Source organism: Rhipicephalus sanguineus, chromosome 7, assembly GCF_013339695.2.
Source record: "Rhipicephalus sanguineus isolate Rsan-2018 chromosome 7, BIME_Rsan_1.4, whole genome shotgun sequence".
Lineage (NCBI taxonomy): Eukaryota > Metazoa > Arthropoda > Arachnida > Ixodida > Ixodidae > Rhipicephalus > Rhipicephalus sanguineus.
Window position 1 is genome coordinate 147,694,763 of NC_051182.1, and position 17,934 is coordinate 147,712,696.

General features: G+C 42.5%; 1 protein-coding gene and 1 long non-coding RNA gene across 2 annotated transcripts; one reads left to right on the plus strand and one right to left on the minus strand.

The window, feature by feature from the left end:
• The first annotated feature begins 405 nt into the window (after nucleotides 1-405).
• On the plus strand, nucleotides 406-5,649 carry LOC119400213 (U-scoloptoxin(16)-Er13a-like). The gene is made up of 3 exons (XM_037667216.2): nucleotides 406-636; nucleotides 1,991-2,102; nucleotides 5,537-5,649. The coding sequence occupies exons 1-3, from the start codon at nucleotides 525-527 to the stop codon at nucleotides 5,646-5,648; spliced, it is 336 nt and encodes a 111-aa protein (XP_037523144.1). The 5' UTR covers nucleotides 406-524; the 3' UTR covers nucleotide 5,649.
• Nucleotides 5,650-9,146: 3,497 nt separating this feature from the next.
• On the minus strand, nucleotides 9,147-12,032 carry LOC119400939 (uncharacterized). The gene is made up of 3 exons (XR_005185317.2): nucleotides 11,685-12,032; nucleotides 10,992-11,112; nucleotides 9,147-9,401 (listed from the first exon to the last, which is right to left on the minus strand). It is a non-coding gene; the product is annotated as an uncharacterized LOC119400939 (long non-coding RNA).
• Between the last annotated feature and the right edge of the window lie 5,902 nt (nucleotides 12,033-17,934).

Here is a 17,934-nt window from a genome sequence, read left to right on the forward strand (position 1 = left end):
CATGCAGTTACACCTCAACGTCACTTTCTTCTTGCATAACTGTACGTGTGCTGCCGAGAATCAATACATTCGTCAGAGCTGTCATGCCGTCTACTGCGCGTCTAAGACGGCGGCCAAGTCTCACAGCAGTCCCGTTGTGCTTACTTCGCGCATGGCTGCGCACGTGACGGAATATTCTGAGAAAACGGCGAATACCTTGTCGCTAAGGGTGTTCCTGAAGGAGAACCACTGGCTCATCAACAACTCTTACATAAAAAAAGAAAGTGCCAGAAACTGACGCCCTGTTTGCGCATGCTTCTTCAGGCAATACATGACCCCAAGCAGAGAAGTTGGAGTCTCACCTAATTGTTTAAAGAGTGAACGTAAAGAACAAAGAAAAATAACTTCTGCACTGCACCCGTAGTTGCCCGCGTCATAGTATTTTTCGTTAACGAGGTTCTTGTTAGCCAATATAAGCGACTCGAAGCTGAAGTGCGCACTTGTCATTGCGCATTCGTGACGAGCAGCAACTCAAGTCTTCGAAGATGCGCACTCTCGGGGCTTCTCTTTTCGTTCTCGTCGCGATCAGTGTCGCTTACTGTGACGTCCAAGAGCGCGGCCATACCTACGTGACCAAAAATGTGACTGTGGAAAGTGGTAAGCACCATTCCGGCTATATTATTTGCTTGATTTTATTGTACGATGATTTCCAATGGCTTCATAGCCGAGATTGCACGCTACAGAAAATGTGTCGCTTCACCCTTTGCTGCCAGCCTAATATTCTTTTTTATTTTATTTCACGATCAACTCTGTGTTTTCTAGACCCTCCTACTGAAGAAGTAGAAACTGGATGTCGAAAAAATTTTCCTACCTGCTACGGTGGTCTAGTGGTTATGGTTATCCATCTTGCAATGCTAGAGTCCCGTGTACTTTGATACAAATGCATGTTAACGAATATCAGGCGGTGGAAATTTCCGAAGCCCTACACTACGGCATCTCTCATAATAATATTTTAGTTATTTATTCATGTTAATAATTACAAAATTTGCTATTTTAAGGGTGCTGCGCAGTCCTTTGAGAAACACTTTCTTACGGCGGTACAAGAAAATTATGGTAGACCTAAAAAACAGCTTGACTACGTGTACGATTAGAAAAGGCTTCGCTAAAATACTTTGCAGTGGGTCAAACCACCTGGTGAGCATACAAATATCCGATAGGGGAATTTTTCAGTGAGTGCTATGAAAATCTATTTGTTGCACTTTCTGGCAGCCTGCTGGCTGATATAATAACATTTTACATGAAATGATGAGTTGCTCAACAAAAGAAACTGCATTTCCTCCTACTGAAAATTCTATCTCGCTTCTTAAACCTAATGGTATTTTATCTGATTTTATTTTTATTTAGGAATACCACCCCAGCCCGAAAAAGGCATAGGCTGAGGGGGGCCTATGGTACAATTCAATACATGATATATCGGATGCATACAAGGCTTCATAAATTGTGAAAGAGCAAATAAATTTCCATTTTACAGACATGAAGATGTTAGAAAAAAGAAAGTAACAATGAAAAAGAAATTAAGAGATAAGCAAAAAACAGCAAGAAGTTGCATAGCATGACAGCCAGTATTGCATAAAAAATGCTTAACACTGCCAGGATGTAGTACAATTGCCTCACTTTACATTATATGATATAAATAAGCGCGTGACATTGCAATGGGCAGTGCAATCAACATTGAGACAACCGAATACCCTTTAAACACCTGTAATCGTGTTATAATTTTAATTTTTAGCGTGATAAATAGCTGACGTTTAATTTATGAGGAAATGAACACGATATACGTGAACCATGTGAGGGTGAGGCAAAGCTTAACACCTCGTTAGATATTGGAGGTTCCTTTAGTTGCTTTATCTTGTCCTTGTGTTATGAAACGCACTTCAGTCATGCATTTGTAATTAGCTTATTGGATCTTGCGTCCCTCGTCGTGTGAACGCATGCTTTCTGTTGTCCTTAGGTGCCTGCGTGTTTGAACGCAACGTTATTCCGGATGGTGAAACCAAAGCACTGAACAGCCCATGCGTCCTTTCCACATGCTACGCAGCTGACCGTAAAGTGAACTCGACTCTGTGAGTATGGCAATCCATTATGATGAACACGCGCCCCTTCTATAGAAAATCAGTGGTCCACCTTCTTTCTATCAGAAAACACTCTGAAAAAATCATTTTAACTGTAAACACCGTAAATATTCTTGAACAGTGATCAGCTAGATTTTGGCTAAAGATCCTGTTTTTTCTTTTTTTTACTGACGTGATGTGACGAAGCTGTTGGCACACAAATAAGGCGCCAGCTACTCCTTCGCTCTGGAATGGATCGAACATACAACACAACAAAGCGCACAAACAGTACGACATGGAAACATAACGCACACACACACATATGCCGAACACCACCATCACAGCTTAAAATCATATGTCCGAAATGCAATTAATAATGTGCCTAATATTGTCTCTAGACATCATGAAGATGAATCCTCACATGTGGGCAACATTGCTCACATACGAGGGCATGTGGGCATTGTTGGGCAAGGACATAACAGTCAACGCATCATAATAACTGGGACATACATGTAATAAGTGACCTTAAAGTAATTGTAACGTAAATGTCTTAATAACTGCCAGCAGTATCGCTGTTTTCAAGAAGCGTTTTAACGCTTTCAAAGCGTACGTCTATAAGGTTCTGGTTGACCATGAGTCCAGACGTTTTGTTACACAGGAAGGTCTGCGGTCAAATGCCATTATTTCTGATATAAGACGGCGTCTCAGCGTGTCATGATGTGCATTAGTTCCATTGGCAATTTATTAATCGTAACGTTAGCTGCGGTCAGAGATGGCTTCTTGACAAAATACAAGTCCGGGTATTGCTTCATTTTGCTTTTCATGCAAAGATATTTCTGAGATATTTTCGGTCTGTTCGCACTCACGCTGGAGACGTACAATTTGCTTCAGTTCTTTTGAGGCGCTTGTTCATTGGGTCTGTTCTTTGATCGATTGTGGTCTCTTGAGGTCGTGTGCTAAATTATTTTCTCTGTTTCCACTACTTTTCTTTCATACGCAACTTCAGTTACGTTAAAATTTGGTTGTTTAGTTTGCTAAACATGTTATTTCTGGTGCAATGCTTGAAACATGAAGGAAGAACAGAGATGGCTCTCTGTAAAGCTTTGCAATTACAAAGCTTTGAAAAGCTTTGTAGTTGTTAAAACAAACTATCAAACGCAAATTAAGTCATGTACTACGTGAACCTTAACCAAGATAAAATTATACCTTACATAGTGTGGTTTCGAAGACGTTATATACTTGTGCGAGCAGAAAAAATTCGGCAATAGCGTAAGAATTCTTTTAAGAAGCAATTTCAAGCTTTAGCAGAACGTTGTTTTTTAAATGGCGCAGACGTTTCGTCTTTTTGGAATAACAAAATGGCAAGGCACCATCGCATATGAGTCAAAGTGAAGTGCAACTTTTGTCAGTAGGCGTGATCAACGGACAGGAAAATTCTCTAAGTCAACTTCTGCAAGTTCTCCTTTTACATCTCTTAGAAAAACAGGTGATATCGAGCACCTCACGGACACAAGCTCGATCTTTCAGTATCTTATAGTTAGGGCAGCGTTATCTATCTCATAAAGCGTAAAGCAAATATTCTCAGCAACCGGGCGTCGTAAAACTGGAGACCCAGAATGATAATGTTTCCCGATTGCACTCATCATGATGCACTCATGATGGTGACAATATACTGTGTTTTTTGGCGCAAGAGCCAGTGGCTCTTGCACCAAAATCAATTGCATCTTAATACAAACAATTTAAAATTGTTTTGATTAAAATGCAGTTGATTAAATACCACGCTAGCATTTGAAATGAACGTGTTTCCGGTTTTGGTCATGTTTTCGCCATTTAACTTGCAGGAATTGGTGAAAAGGTTTAAGCAGGAATAAAAAGAAAATAAAATTTGCTCTAATTCGCTTGCTATTCTTCAGAACGTTCTGTGCATTAAATATCAAGTCTATGCTTCTGCGCTGCTTGATAATTACAAAGTGATATTTCCAGCAGAACTTTTGACCTCAGTGACCGTGAATTCCGTGAATGCCAGCACATGTTTAAAATTGCTTTGGATTGGGAGAAAACTGCATGAAATTCGAAGCTGGCATTACAAACAGACGTTTTCCGAGTATTCAATCGAGTTTTCACTCTTCTACTTCTGTGAATCCGAAGCTGGGAAGAAAACAAAACAATATTTCCTATTTTTTGGCTTGATATTCTTCTGTACATGTTGTGAATTATACTCAAGTCCATGCATCTGCGCTTCTTGAAGATTGCGAAGTGATCTTCCCAGCACAACTTACGGCCTTCATGACCGAGTTGGCCAGTAATAAATGCCTGGTAGCTTACGCACGCACTAACCGTGGTACACAAAGGTAAATCATATGCAGCAGTTGAAGCAGTTAGCTGGGCTAGTTGGAATACTGGTGTGATACATTTCCAGCACGTAAGGGAAATAAAAAAAAGCATGAACACATGGACAGACGAAAGAACAACAAGAACACTAACATTCTTACTGTTCCAGCGTTCTTACTGTCCTTTTGTCTGTCTACGTCTCCGTGTTTTTGTTTTTTTTTTATTCCTCTTAAAGGGACACAAAGAGAAAGACGATTTTTCTCGTATTCGTAAATTTACTTTTCACAATACCAAAATGAAAGTGATTGCTGCCGGAAGATGCTTGGTAAGCGAGAAAACGCATAAAAACAAAACGCAGGTGGCGATGCCACCTTGTCGTGGCCCGTACCAAGTCGAAGTGACGTCATAGATTTTCAAGGCGTATACAAGTGCCTACGCAGTTCCTAATCGGTAAAAATGAAATGCGTTGTCCTCTGATGGTACCAGAGATTTGACATATCAAGTTTCAGGAAATTTTCTCAGCTTTTTTTTCTCAGTTTCCATATCAGCAAAGTTACACGGGCGCCTAAGTATGCTGACTGTTACTGAGTGCCAAAGCACGGCGAATCTTGGGGTTACGATTGTGTTAACGTCCGAAATATGTCGACGTCCATGTCGCGTGACGTTGTGAGATGACGTCATCTCATAACCTCATGTAATGACGTCAAAAATTATATGATCACTTGGTATAGAGGTGACGTTATCACTTGATGACGTGATGATGCCATCGTGATGTCATCACTTGGTTATACGGGAGTTTTCTTGCCATCGGGAGGTAATACTGCTCGCCGGACGGACGCCAGATTTATCGCTTCATAACGCCCTTATAATGCTTTCGCATTAAAATGGCTATTTTTTAGAGTTCTTCATTCGTATAGCAAACCCAAGTTTTTGCACAGAGCCTATCTACGTTAATTACGTTATCTAAAACGATGTTTCTTTACCTGTTCTAAAATTCTGATGCAGTTGACCTTTAGTAACTCTGTACGGAGAACTGTATACTGCATTATCTGTAGCTGTTCGTTAAATGTATATCAGTCTTAAGATCTCGTGCGGCTTTTTGTTTGTATTTCCAGCTGCCCGAACATCGGAGTTGAGGAGGGCTGCCATGTGGAGTGGACCCCCGATGGTGTATACCCGAACTGCTGCCCGAAGCACGTGTGCCCCACGGCCCCTGCTAGTTCTTAATCGCGTCACATCTGCAAAAAATGAAGCATCGAGACATTCTTCTTTATGCCTTAAGAAATTAAACCACAAAGTCTACAAAAATGCATCCGCTTCAAATATGAACAAAATGCAGGACCAAGTGCTGTTAGGTCTCATGCTAAGTGCAAGCTAAAATAAACATCTGAATCAGCGTTTCTATTTTATATTGTGTTTCTTATAGAGTGAAAAAACGTATGCTTGGGCATGTTTGTAATTCATGTTCACTACATGGCACGAATGGGAGGCGCTGCTGTCTAGCCCCGCCCTGAAAGATCAGCTACGACTGATCCAGAGAGCTGAACGGATGACTTGTGCCAGTGGGGCCTTGGAATAGGAGCACCACCCTGCCGGACAGACTACGCTTTTCACCTCCATATTACCTGCGGGGCACTGGGGTTCTAGCATGTCTGGTTTCTGTACACAATAAAGTTCTTCTACTACTACTACTACTACTACTACTACTACTACTACTACTACTACTACTACTACTACTACTACTACTACTACTACTACTACTACTACTACTACTACTACTACTACTACTACTACTACTACTACTACTACTACTACTACTACTTCTTCTTCTTCTTCTTCTTCTTCTTCTTCTTCTTTCTTTCTTCTTCTTCTTCTTCTTCTTCTTTCTTCTCTTCTTCTTCTTTTCTTCTTCCTTCTTCTTCTCTTCTTCTTCTTCTGTCTTCTTTCTCTTCTTCTTCTTCTTCTTCTTCTTCTTCTCTCTTCTTCTTCTTCTTCTTTCTTCTTTTCTTCTTCTCTTCTTCTTCTTCTTCTTTCTTCTTCTTCTTCCTTCTTCTTCTTCTTCTTCTCTTCTTCTTCTTTCTTCTTCTTATTCTTCTTCTTCTCTTCTTCTTCTTCTTCTTCTTTCTTCTCTTCTTCTTCTTCTTCTTCTTCTTTCTTTTTCTTCTTCGTAAGCGCACAATAAGAACAAGGACGGAAAAGACAACGTGAAAGTGTTCGCGTCGTTCTTTTTCGTCCCTGTTTTTACGCTGTGCTTTAAAAGAGGACCTTATGTAATGGCGATGCTCTATTAGTGTGGAAGCTGTCTTGCACATATATGTAGCTTATAGTTTGAAAATCATATTTAATGTTATGAGAGTAATCAAAGGTTTGCACTGTCACAGACACACACGCTTCTTAAAGGGGCCATAACACCCAATTTTCGATCATAATCTGTTGTTAGGAGTGTGTGCGTTCACAAGCAAGCTAGCAAACCTTTAGCTCTTTGATCGTTAGCATAATTTATAATTGTCATCATCATCACAGCCTGATTGCGCTCACTGCAGGGCAAAGGCCTCTCCCATGTTCCACCAATCAACCCTAGTCTGTGCTTGCTGCTGCCACGTTATAACCGCAAACTTCTGACTCTCATCTGCCCATCTACCTTTCTGTCTGCCCCTCGCGCGTTTGCTTTCTCTTGGAGTCGCGTCTGTTACTCTTAAAGACCGGCGGCTATCTTGCCTGCACGCTACATGCACTGCCCATGCCCATTTCTTCTCGATTTCGACTTATATGTCCTTAACACTCATTTGCTCCCTGACCCACTCAGCTGCCTTTTTGTCCTTTATAACAGTATATATTTTATAAACATGCTAGCGGCCTGAGAGTCGGGCAACACTGGCACACTCGCGAGTCGTGACGTAACAAGCTGCTGCTTGCTTTGCGAGCGTCTGCATTCCGGCGAACGATATTGTTTCGTGGTCACCTGCGCCTGCAATCCGGCTATTTCCGCTTTGTTCATTTTATCATTGAATTTGAACGATTTGCAGCTGCTTAAACCTTGGTAAAAGACGACGGCTCTGCTTCATGTATCACATGACGTCACACGTGCCATGGTAAAATGGTGGTCGCCAGCGGTAGGCGGGATTTATAGCCGGCGGCTTCTGGGACTTAGTTTGTACTGAAATAATATATTACAGTCCATTCTTCATATATGTGTAGTCACAATAGCCCCTCTACTTCTCTTTTTCGCTGAAAACCGCAAATTGTTTCGTGACCGTGTCATGTTCGCTTTAGTGCACACTGTCAAAGCTTGACACTTTGGCAACACACTTCAACTCCGCATTGTGAGCGTACAACGGCATGACGCTCAATTGCCGCAGCTGGGGATCACGCCCCGCTTGCTCAAGAGCACGTGTGCGCGTGGGTGATTGCTCTCGAAACGAACAAGCAGCGAATGCTACATGGAGGTGACTAGAATGACATAAGAAACGATGCTGAGCGAGGAGATTGCACTAAGCGCACGCGCCTGACTTCTTGCATTTTGCCATTAAACTCTGTGACTCATTTCAAGCCCTGTCGGTCCATAGACGTTCGCTTGAGTGTGTACAAAACGCATGGAGCATTGCGCACTCGATTCCTTTTATTGTTCTTGTATGCTGAATTGAACCTTAGGCAAGCTTAAAATAGAAAAAGCTCACGCAGGACAGGACGGGTTGAAAGTCATTGGAAGACATAAGATAGGCTCCTGCAGAAGACATAAGATAGGCTTACGATGACCACGATTTGTCTATCGCAGATAATACATTAAACCTGACATAAAATTAAACACGGAATTAAGAGGAATCAATATTTTGTGCTGATTTGCCTAACAGTGTACTTGTTTGTTCAGTTTAATGTACTCATCTTAGAAAACTTAATAATTACTGCATTAATTTATTAGGACATAAAACTACTCTTTATTGTTATTTTATTCAGAGGTACAGCTATTATTATTTTACTTTATTAAGGTAAGTATAATTCACTTTGCATATATTTGGGTGGAACGAAGGCGTGAGCAGCCACTTGTGATAAATTTAATTTCAGAGTTATATCAATAACTGTCATGATTTGGTACCGGCTACGTCATCGCAATAGCCAGAAACTTCTTGGGAGTGCGATCTGCAATTAACAACACACAGAGCTCATTGAACGATGTCAACTGCACCTTAAACCACTTCCTAAAGCACCGCACGTGCAACGCGGGTATGGCTTCACTTGGCTACTAGCCTGCGACAACTTTCTTTTTGTTCTCTTTTGTAAGCGTGTGAAATTGAGCTTGTTGGTGTGCGATCAGAGTGAAAAAACTTCGTGATGAAAACACGAAACAGGACCAGCGCAGAATACCAACAAGTTCGTTGATTTGGGCTTCACAAGTATATGTACGCATTCTGAAAAGGGAAAAAGACCGGAGGAGAAGAAACAGATATTTCTGACTCATACGCAGGTGCCCCCCAAATTCCTAACCCATGAAACTCTGCAGTTGAGCGTTGCACGTTCATCGACAAGCATGGGCACCTGTGCACGGGTTAGCAAAATTTTTCACTTCTCCTACTCTCGTTTTCTTTCCAGAATTCGTATATACTCATGTACAAGTTCGTCTACGAAGGAAGAGGTGTCACAATTCACAAGACAAGAAATTTTGCTTACAAACAAGGTTAATGTTACCGGTAGATTCTATTTCTAAAGGAAAACCATACGCATATATATGAAAAACACTATAATGCCACATTTTATTTTCCATGCGGACAACAATTACTAGGCAGAAAGATCAGAGCGGGAGGATGTCGTGGGTTTCAGGCCGATCTAGCCTTGCGGCCGTATCATTCGGCCTTCATGTCGCCTTTGGGTCTTATCCTCCTACAAACAATTCTGGGACAGCAGTGGGGATAAGGTCTTCGCCCTCTCGGCTTTCTTATCTTGCAACGTTCTGAATCCTCCTTGTCTATCTCCACGGCGCCGCAGCTGCGGAGATATTTCACCCCATATATTTACAAGACACTATGTTATCTGTACGTGCCAAGAATTCACACCCACAGATTATACTATATCATACGCCTTCCTTACGCAGGTTGAAGTGAGAATTGACAATTCGTAGTCTCCCATTGTTTCATAGAAACGCCAGATATGAACAGTCGTTAAAATACTTTTCGGTGGCCTCTATTATGCGAGAAGAAGAGTCAACGGCGCCCCACATTTCCACCAACGTCTTCTTATACACGCTTACTTTTTTTTAATTCAGTTTGCCTGTCATCCAGTGCTTCCTATTTGATGATATTTAATTTCGTGAATTAATAGACAAAAATACGTGCACCGGTTTTAGAAAGTGCATATTTCTTACGCAGACATCAGCTATCTTACTTTGTTTAGCCTAATGTTGCTGACATGAAAGCTGAATATTCAGGTTTCCAACGCTAACTCTCAAGTCAAACATAACAATTTCCTAAATTGCGCCGGTTGGAACATCTAAAGCGTGCGTAACTTACATGATTATGCAGCATTCTGAAAGAGACAAGCAAGGCACAACAGGTAGCGTGGCAAAATTCTCAGAAAGAATCGCCAATGTCTCGAAATCTGTCTCGAAATATTCATACAGGTGTAGGTACGGGAGTGTTGTTACTTTCTCGAGTTATGAATGCGCAAACTGCGCACTTCATTTCTTATTATATACTGACTTCAGGATTCTTTACATCTATAAGGCCTTAAAGGGCCCCTAGGCCACCCAGAGGTCGAAATTTAGTTATCGTGTAGTAGTCGTGCGCGAGCCTGTAACAAGCACCCAGCCGCGACAATTTTTCGAAACGGTGCCGTAATAGCAGAGTTACACGCGCTTGGTGATCGAAAAGCGGCCCTCGCTAGTTTAGCTTTTCGCTACGCTCTGTTCGTCGCCACGTCTCTCCTCGTGACCGAGTGCTTCTTGCGAGGAGGAAAAGCCAAGAGCGCACCTACCTTCGAGCAGACAAACAGGTTCTTGCCGTTGCTCACATGACCAGATGCGCGTGGTGACGTCACGACCAACGCTGGCGATACCAAAAAGCCTGGAGATGAGCTTTTTTATTTTGTTGTACACTCTTGGCTCGTAGCGCTGCTGCGTTTCGCATTCTTAGTTGCGATGTCATTCTGAACTCAATGTGCGCGTTTACTTGAAATTAAAAAATATCGGAGGTAGTTAGGGGCCCTTTAAGTCAAAATTAGGCTTCATCTAGTAATTATCGGCTGACTTTCGACCTCAGCTGAAAGACATTTCATTTAAGTGGGGGTCAGAATGATTAGATAACCAAAGCATTCCTATGTTTCACACTTATTAGTATGGCGCAACCATAGCTGACACAGCTATAACGCCTGAGCTCCGATTGGGCAACGTCGCGATGCCACAAATACAAGTAGGCCACTTATATGGAATTTCTTGTTCGCAGGCGGAAGGCAGATTTAAGTTTGCGAAAGTTTGCCAGCGTGAATGATTCCACGCACACGCTACTTCTGTCACGCATTGCATGCATCACAACGCAGTCATAGTCTATTCGGTAGCACTCTGACGAGATATACTTCGCTCACCCAGCAATAAACACATTGGCGTATGACGCATTCAGGGATTCGCACGTCAGCTGTAAGCAGGGTCTAGCGAGTGCGAGACTTTTGCCATCCTCAATTTTATGCCGTTTGTAGTAACAAGTTTCTGAAACATCAAGAGAAATTCTTTGTCACATCTGTATGAGGATAAACATGGTATCTGTCATTGTAGTCCAAGAGAGGTTTGACCACTGCGTACATTTAAGGCTGATTGGCTGGTGGGGTGTCTAGCACAACAATTAAGGCATGGTTACTAGCCTAACAGAGCAGAGATGTGAAAAACGAACATGGTATCTCGCTAGGCTTCAAATGAATGTTATTGCATTAGAGATGCCACCATGCATACACCCGCTCACCGCATGCGCACTAGAATCCCTTCATCACTATTCGCAGTATGCGAGACGCCTGTGCCATCACACTTCTGAGCAGAACTGAACCATCGGTGGTCGTCCTTTTTTTTATGTATTTAACATGTACGCGTCAGTCACCACATATCATATAAAAAGGGTACTAACATGCAAACAATCCGAAATGTCAATAGTATAGAAATAACAGCTTTCTCATTAAAATCAACCAATGCCTCCACTCTGGCCTCTAATTTCACAAGGTACATCGTGTTTGCGTTGGTTATTCACCATCGATTCACGACTGCATTAACGAAGTTAAAATTTGCCTTACCACGCTGCAGCGGCACTTCCTTAACTCCTACAGATTCTTCGGAGAGGTCCGTCACTACGAACGTCACCATAAAAACAGATATGACATGTGCAGATAAGGCACCCATATCACCTGACCTTAAAAGTATGGAAGTGCTTCTCACAGTGTACTGTACTCTAAAAATAAGTCACGGCGTTGCACTGTTGGGAAATATTAACAACTTTTAAAAGCCTGAATAATGCCTTCTAATAGAGGCTTCACGAACTGCTAGTACCGAGTACACGGGAAATAGTTGCTCCTTAGCGCGATAGAAACCAAATGTACGATCGTTTCTTTTTCACCGCCTCAAATGAACTTCGCTGCTATGAACCTGCCTCTGAAAGAAAGGATTGCTACGGCAGAACAGTGCTTTAAACAACGACGCAAGTATGAAAAGTTGTGTGGCCTCAACAGGGCCTGAAAGAGAAAGTATGACAAAAAACAAAAGTTGCAATATGTTTTGTCCAACAAAGTGTAATTGATAAAGGCAGTCATTTCGTACAATATGTCGTCGAAGTTCCACAAAGCACAACTGCGTGGTGCGGACAATGCCATCAGGTGACATCAGATATAGCGCGCTATTTAGGCCACGGGAGAAAATCTCAGCTGCGGCGGCCTCATTTCTGTAGAGGTTATAACTTGTACTGCGCTGACTTTCATAGAGATGGCTTGTACTGACGTCAATGAAACAGCCACGTTGGAGCACAAACATTGTGTGACGGGAACTTTGCAATGTCACGTTAGTGTTATACGTGCATCACATGCTGGTTGCTCTGTTATTCATGCACAGAGGCACAATAACGTTCCAGCGATGTCGTTATACTCGTGGTAGTCGAAATTACTTGGTAGCTGCGATAGCTGTGTTGTGTACTACGTGTGTTGCTCTTTTTTTCTTTCTTCGTGTTCTAACGGCGAGTCGCAAGTATCAAGTATGCAGAACCAACTAACCCCTACTCTGCCATTTCTACCTTCCTTCAGGCTTGGCACCATGCATTGGTATGAAGCTGCCATAATTTTGTCTGTGTTCATTACTATACCCTTCCAATCATTTTGCCGATGCGCGAAGGTTGCTGCAATATAACCTTACATTGTCCAGCCTGAAGAAAATGGAGTGTGTCCTACATTCTGCCCAAAATTTCGTCGCGGCCAGCAGTCCAATGGTCTTTTGAAACATTGTAATGAAACAATTGAGGCACTTCTAATTTACAAACTAAATTTTAAAAACGTAAACATTACTCCGCTGCTTCTTGACCTGCTTGGTGTTTGTTGCACAATATTTCGCATACTACGCTTTCGCATGCTACCAATTATCGGCATGTAGGAAGGAAATTGTCAGCAGGGAGAATTACGCAATGAGAAAGAAAGAAAGAAAGAAAGAAAGAAAGAAAGAAAGAAAGAAAGAAAGAAAGAAAGAAAGAAAGAAAGAAAGAAAGAAAGAAAGAAAGAAAGAAAGAAAGAAAGAAAGAAAGAAAGAAAGAAAGAACGTCAGTCAAGCACAAGCCAAGCTTCGCTTGCCCGCATTTTCCCGATAGAGCAGGGCCTCCTTAATTTTTATTACAAAATCTCACCGACACTCAGTGGTAAGGCATGTTCTAAAGTCACGATACACCATGTATTCACTGTGCTCATCTGAGATTCACAGCTTCATATTTTAGCCAGTAGAGTATGAGAGTGCAAATGTTGTTCCAACGTTTCCTTGCGACATGCAGCTGGTTGGCGCCAAGGTGCGGAGCATCGTCCTGCGCCCCAATGAGGTGTCATTGCCGTCAACAAAGTTATTGTTTCGTGATTTCTATTCCTTGCGGCAGAAAGTCGGCAGCATGAGCTCGAACATTGAGCGTGGAGATGTCGTGCGTGCGTACATTGTTCTGTTACACCTATTCGCGTAAAAAGCACAGCTGCGGCCGAAACCACGTTGAATGCTTACGTCATACTGCTTCAACCTGTGCGGTTTTCTGGATTTATGAGGCCTTGAATTTGCTGTAAAAACACGCTATGTCGATAAAATTGCTTATTCTAACGTTAGCCGCCTGTTCTCGACTTCGGCTATCCGGCGCTGCAGGATGCTTTAACCCTGTGCCGCTCTGTAAAAGTAAGTTGCTTCGTCTTCGATGCTTCCTTGCACGACGTTGATTTTTCATACGAAAATGATGCCGCTTTTTGCCTTTTCAGAATATTGCTTTTTTGGTATTGTAATAAATTGACTTGCACGGTTTCGGCCCACAATTTGGGGGTAATTGCGCGTGCACCCAGCGTTAAACTTATACGCAGGATAGGGTTTCAATCACTGTACGTCCATACACTGTCTGGAATCCTGGCATCGGGAAGCCTTAGAAGCACTCGCTTATATTTCGCCCACCATGTTAGACCAACATTGCCAACGGTTAGATATTCTGATGTACTTATATATTGCGAGATTAATGGCTATATATGCTTATGAGAATGCTTTGCGCCCATTGTGCTAAAGCTAACGTTCTGAAATAAAGTAGCACAAAAATTTACTATAAAACAAAACCAGGGGTTCTGCATCACCTGGGCTATGCTCGTAATGACGTTGGAAGACATTTATAGATAATTTGCACATTTGTTGAAAGAATTGCCCATGTTCAACTACACGGGCTTGCCTGAGAGATGAGAATATGCATCACTGTTAACCGCATCTTTTTTTTTTTCATCAATGAGCAGCGCAAAGGAAATGCAAGTAAATTTAAGCAATTCACTGCCCAAATGATACAGCAAGTTTCTACATAGATAACTATAATCTAAATTTTAATTATTTTCTGTTGCAGGAGCATGCGTTCACCGCGGAATTCAAGTTCGTTTACGGGAATCTATTAATTTGCGTGAGCCCTGTGAAAACTGGACGTGCCTGGGATTAAACGCTACTCACGGAGACCTTCTTGTGACACAGTAATAAGGCGTTTTCTAACGTTCGCCCCTGGATTTTGCTTTTTGCTGCATTGTACTTTACGCATGAGTCGCCGATGTATGCCTCAGTTAATATGTTCGTGTAACGTGTTTATCTAAGGCTTCTCTAAAAGTCATTCACAGCGTGTTTCTTTATAAAACACTGCCACATTAGCTCAATTTATGATGATTTGAAGTCACAAATAGGAACTGAATGTAATTCCCACGGTTTCATATCATATCTCCAAAGCCAAGATGGCTACCAGGGTGTCTAAAATTCGCATTGAATGTTTGTGATGCATCCATAACTGTTTAAGAACATGAATACAAATTTCGAGCTTCCATGATGAAATGAGATAAGAAAACCAGAATCGTTCATGTGCACCATGTGCCCTTTGACCGCTTGCGCGTAGTATAGTATCCAAGCTTTGGCAGTTTGGCGTACGCATCGGTACACCGTAGAACGAGGAAGGAGTCTCTTGACATCAGCGATTGAACTTATCGCAAATTAGTCTGCGCCAATAGGCGTCTCTTTCGCTTCCGGACGCGAGCCACTACATATGAATGAAAGTGTTTTATGACCGATACAGGGCAAATGCTGTGAACACCGAGGTATTCATCCCTGAACATTAAAAGAACAATCTGACCATGAGAGTGCCGAGATTGCTTCGGTACTTTGCAGTTGAGTTGAAAAAAGCGTAAAGTAAGTCTACCACATCTGTTATTTTCCACTAGGAGGAATAAATGGTGTTGACTGATGAGGAGTTAACAAAAATGACTTGATGCCATTAGGCTTAAAGCTGGAAAACTTAACATTCAATTCCAGTCGATAACATGATTTCACGGGTCTATAACAAAAGGGATAACAACACAAACGATGGGTATGCTGATTCTTGTGTTTGCTCTCGTGGTTACTTGTTAGTAGGCCCATCATTTTTGGGTGATTCCAGTGTATATGATTACACTAGCGAGAAGGAGCACCCAAATTTTAACTGAGCAAGATGTTGAGCCCGCGGTATTAAGGAATTGAGATTCTAGCGAAGAAAAAGTTTACTGCTTTTTTTGTGTGTTATTTACTGTGTATGCTCATGATACTTTGCGGATGCGTTAGAGTTGCTGCACGACCACCTCTTGTCGTCGTGCTTGGCGGAAATGGAGTGTTTCCGGAATGCTGCCCGAAGCTACGTCGTGACCCGAAGTTTGCGGGACTTTGGAATCGTTGAAATTGTACAAAGCACCCCAAGTGTCAGACAAACCAAACTTGAAAAACGTAAACATGCTTTCGCAGTTTTGTCGCATAGTTATCTACAAATATTAATTACGGGCTTTCTGTTTTGGAAGATCCAGATATACAGGTCCTGGTTTACAGGATCTTCCAACGGTTGCATCTTCTTGATAGACACTTTGGGCGATGTGTCAATTAATCATTGATCTATCATTGTTTATCGATGTGTCAATCGATCATCTATCACTCATTTGCTAGGCGATACATAAACATCCTGTGAAAAACTTGCTGGGCTAGGCAGACGTAATTATGTGCTTCACCCAATAAACCTACTTGTAATAAAAATTCGACAGATACCACGTACCATGGGAATCGATGTTGTGCGAAGCATGCGCGGGATGATGACTGGCCTAATTTTTCACATTGAGCGAAGCGTTACGGAATGACGCTAGAGAAATGTGGAAGTAGTATACGCGCACTCATATGTTGAAGAGTCGCATATGTATTGCGTAACCAGTTGTTTACAGTTGCTTAACGATGCCAACAGCAACACGGGTGTTACCAACACCAGAAACGGTAAGCTGATATGTAGTGCTTATATTCTTTAGTACTGGATGGCGCGAATCCGAACGGGATAAAGAAGGAACACATATCCACATTACAGGCGTTGCTAGCAGCTAAGCTTCATTCAGGAAAGTTTCCCTAGATACAACCGAGTGGCACGCGCCGGCGCACTGCACGTACGTTACAGGCTTTGTAGGGTCTTTATAAAGCAATGTTGAAGTCGCCCGTGATGATGAGAGGCCTGGTACTCTCGGCATATTTTTTGTTGTAGGAAGCACTGGCCCCGTTTTTTGCGTAATCCACGTGGTCCACGTTGGGGACCACGTGGACGAGTGGATAGTAGTTGTAGCGTCCTCCAGGGGTGTTCTATCTTCAGCTTCCTCACTTTCCTTGCATCCGCCGCGGTGGTGTAGCGGTTACAGTGCTCGGCTGCTAACTCGAAGGTCGCGGGTTCGATCCCGGCCGCGGCAGTCGGATTTTGATGGAGGCAAAATGCGAGATACCCGTGTACTGTGCGATTTCTGTACGCGTTAAAGAATACCAGATGGTCAAAATTTGCGGAGCCGTCGCTACGGCGTCTCTCATATTGATATCGCGGTTTTGGGACATAAAACCCCAACAATTATTAGTATTATCACTTTCCTTGCGTGTCAATGTGTGTGTCTTCGTGGTTACTGTGTTGGTTGAGACTCTGTATCACCTATGGCACATACCCGCATAATATGAACTCTGGTATGCGGGTATGTGCCACACTTGACTGAGAGAAAGGGTTTCATGATGCACGCGACAGGTATTTTGCGTTATTCATGTCATGACCAGTGAATCGTGTTCGTCATACACTGATCCCCTGCTATGCTAATTTTGGTATATTACAAGTTATGGAGACCACCAGGAGAGCGCCCAGATGTAGGCGGCTAGATAGATAGATAGATAGATAGATAGATAGATAGATACGTAGATAGAAACGGCCAAAGTGCCTGAGGTTCGCTAAGAAATGCTTCGCATTTAATAATATCTGGAGTTTAACGTCCCAGAACCACGATATGAATATGAGAGACGCCGTAGTGGAGGGTTTCGGAAATTTCGACCACCTGGGGTTCTTTAACGTGCACCTAAATCTAAGTACACGGCCTCAAACATTTTCGCCTACATCGAAAATGCAGCCGCCGTGGCCGGGATTCGATACCACGACCTTTGGATCAGCAGTCGAGCGCCATAACCACTAGAACACCGTGGTGGGGCATAAACCTACTTGTAAGGGCAATAACACGCCAGACCGTATGTGAGATGTGGTGGGCACAGTGGGTGTTGATTACGGAATTCAGGTCACACATGGAAAAACCACATTCGACAGACAGGTCGCTGTAGCATTTATGGAGCGCTGCTACATGGGTAGTCCGACAAAAGTAATGCGGGCATGGTGTGTTGCACGTTACAACTTTGTTTACTTTATTGCGAAAATATTGAATTTCAGCCCAGAAATTGAAGATCGAATATTGCAGCCTGAATTATGACGCCTAATTCTCTGCACCAACG

Coding starts and splice junctions, on each gene's coding strand:
- LOC119400213 (XM_037667216.2), top strand. CDS start 525: ATGCGCACTCTCGGGGCTTCTCTTTTCGTTCTCGTCGCGATCAGTGTC. Junction 637..1,990: donor AAATGTGACTGTGGAAAGTG/GTAAGCACCATT, acceptor TGTTGTCCTTAG/GTGCCTGCGTGTTTGAACGC. Junction 2,103..5,536: donor CGTAAAGTGAACTCGACTCT/GTGAGTATGGCA, acceptor TTGTATTTCCAG/CTGCCCGAACATCGGAGTTG.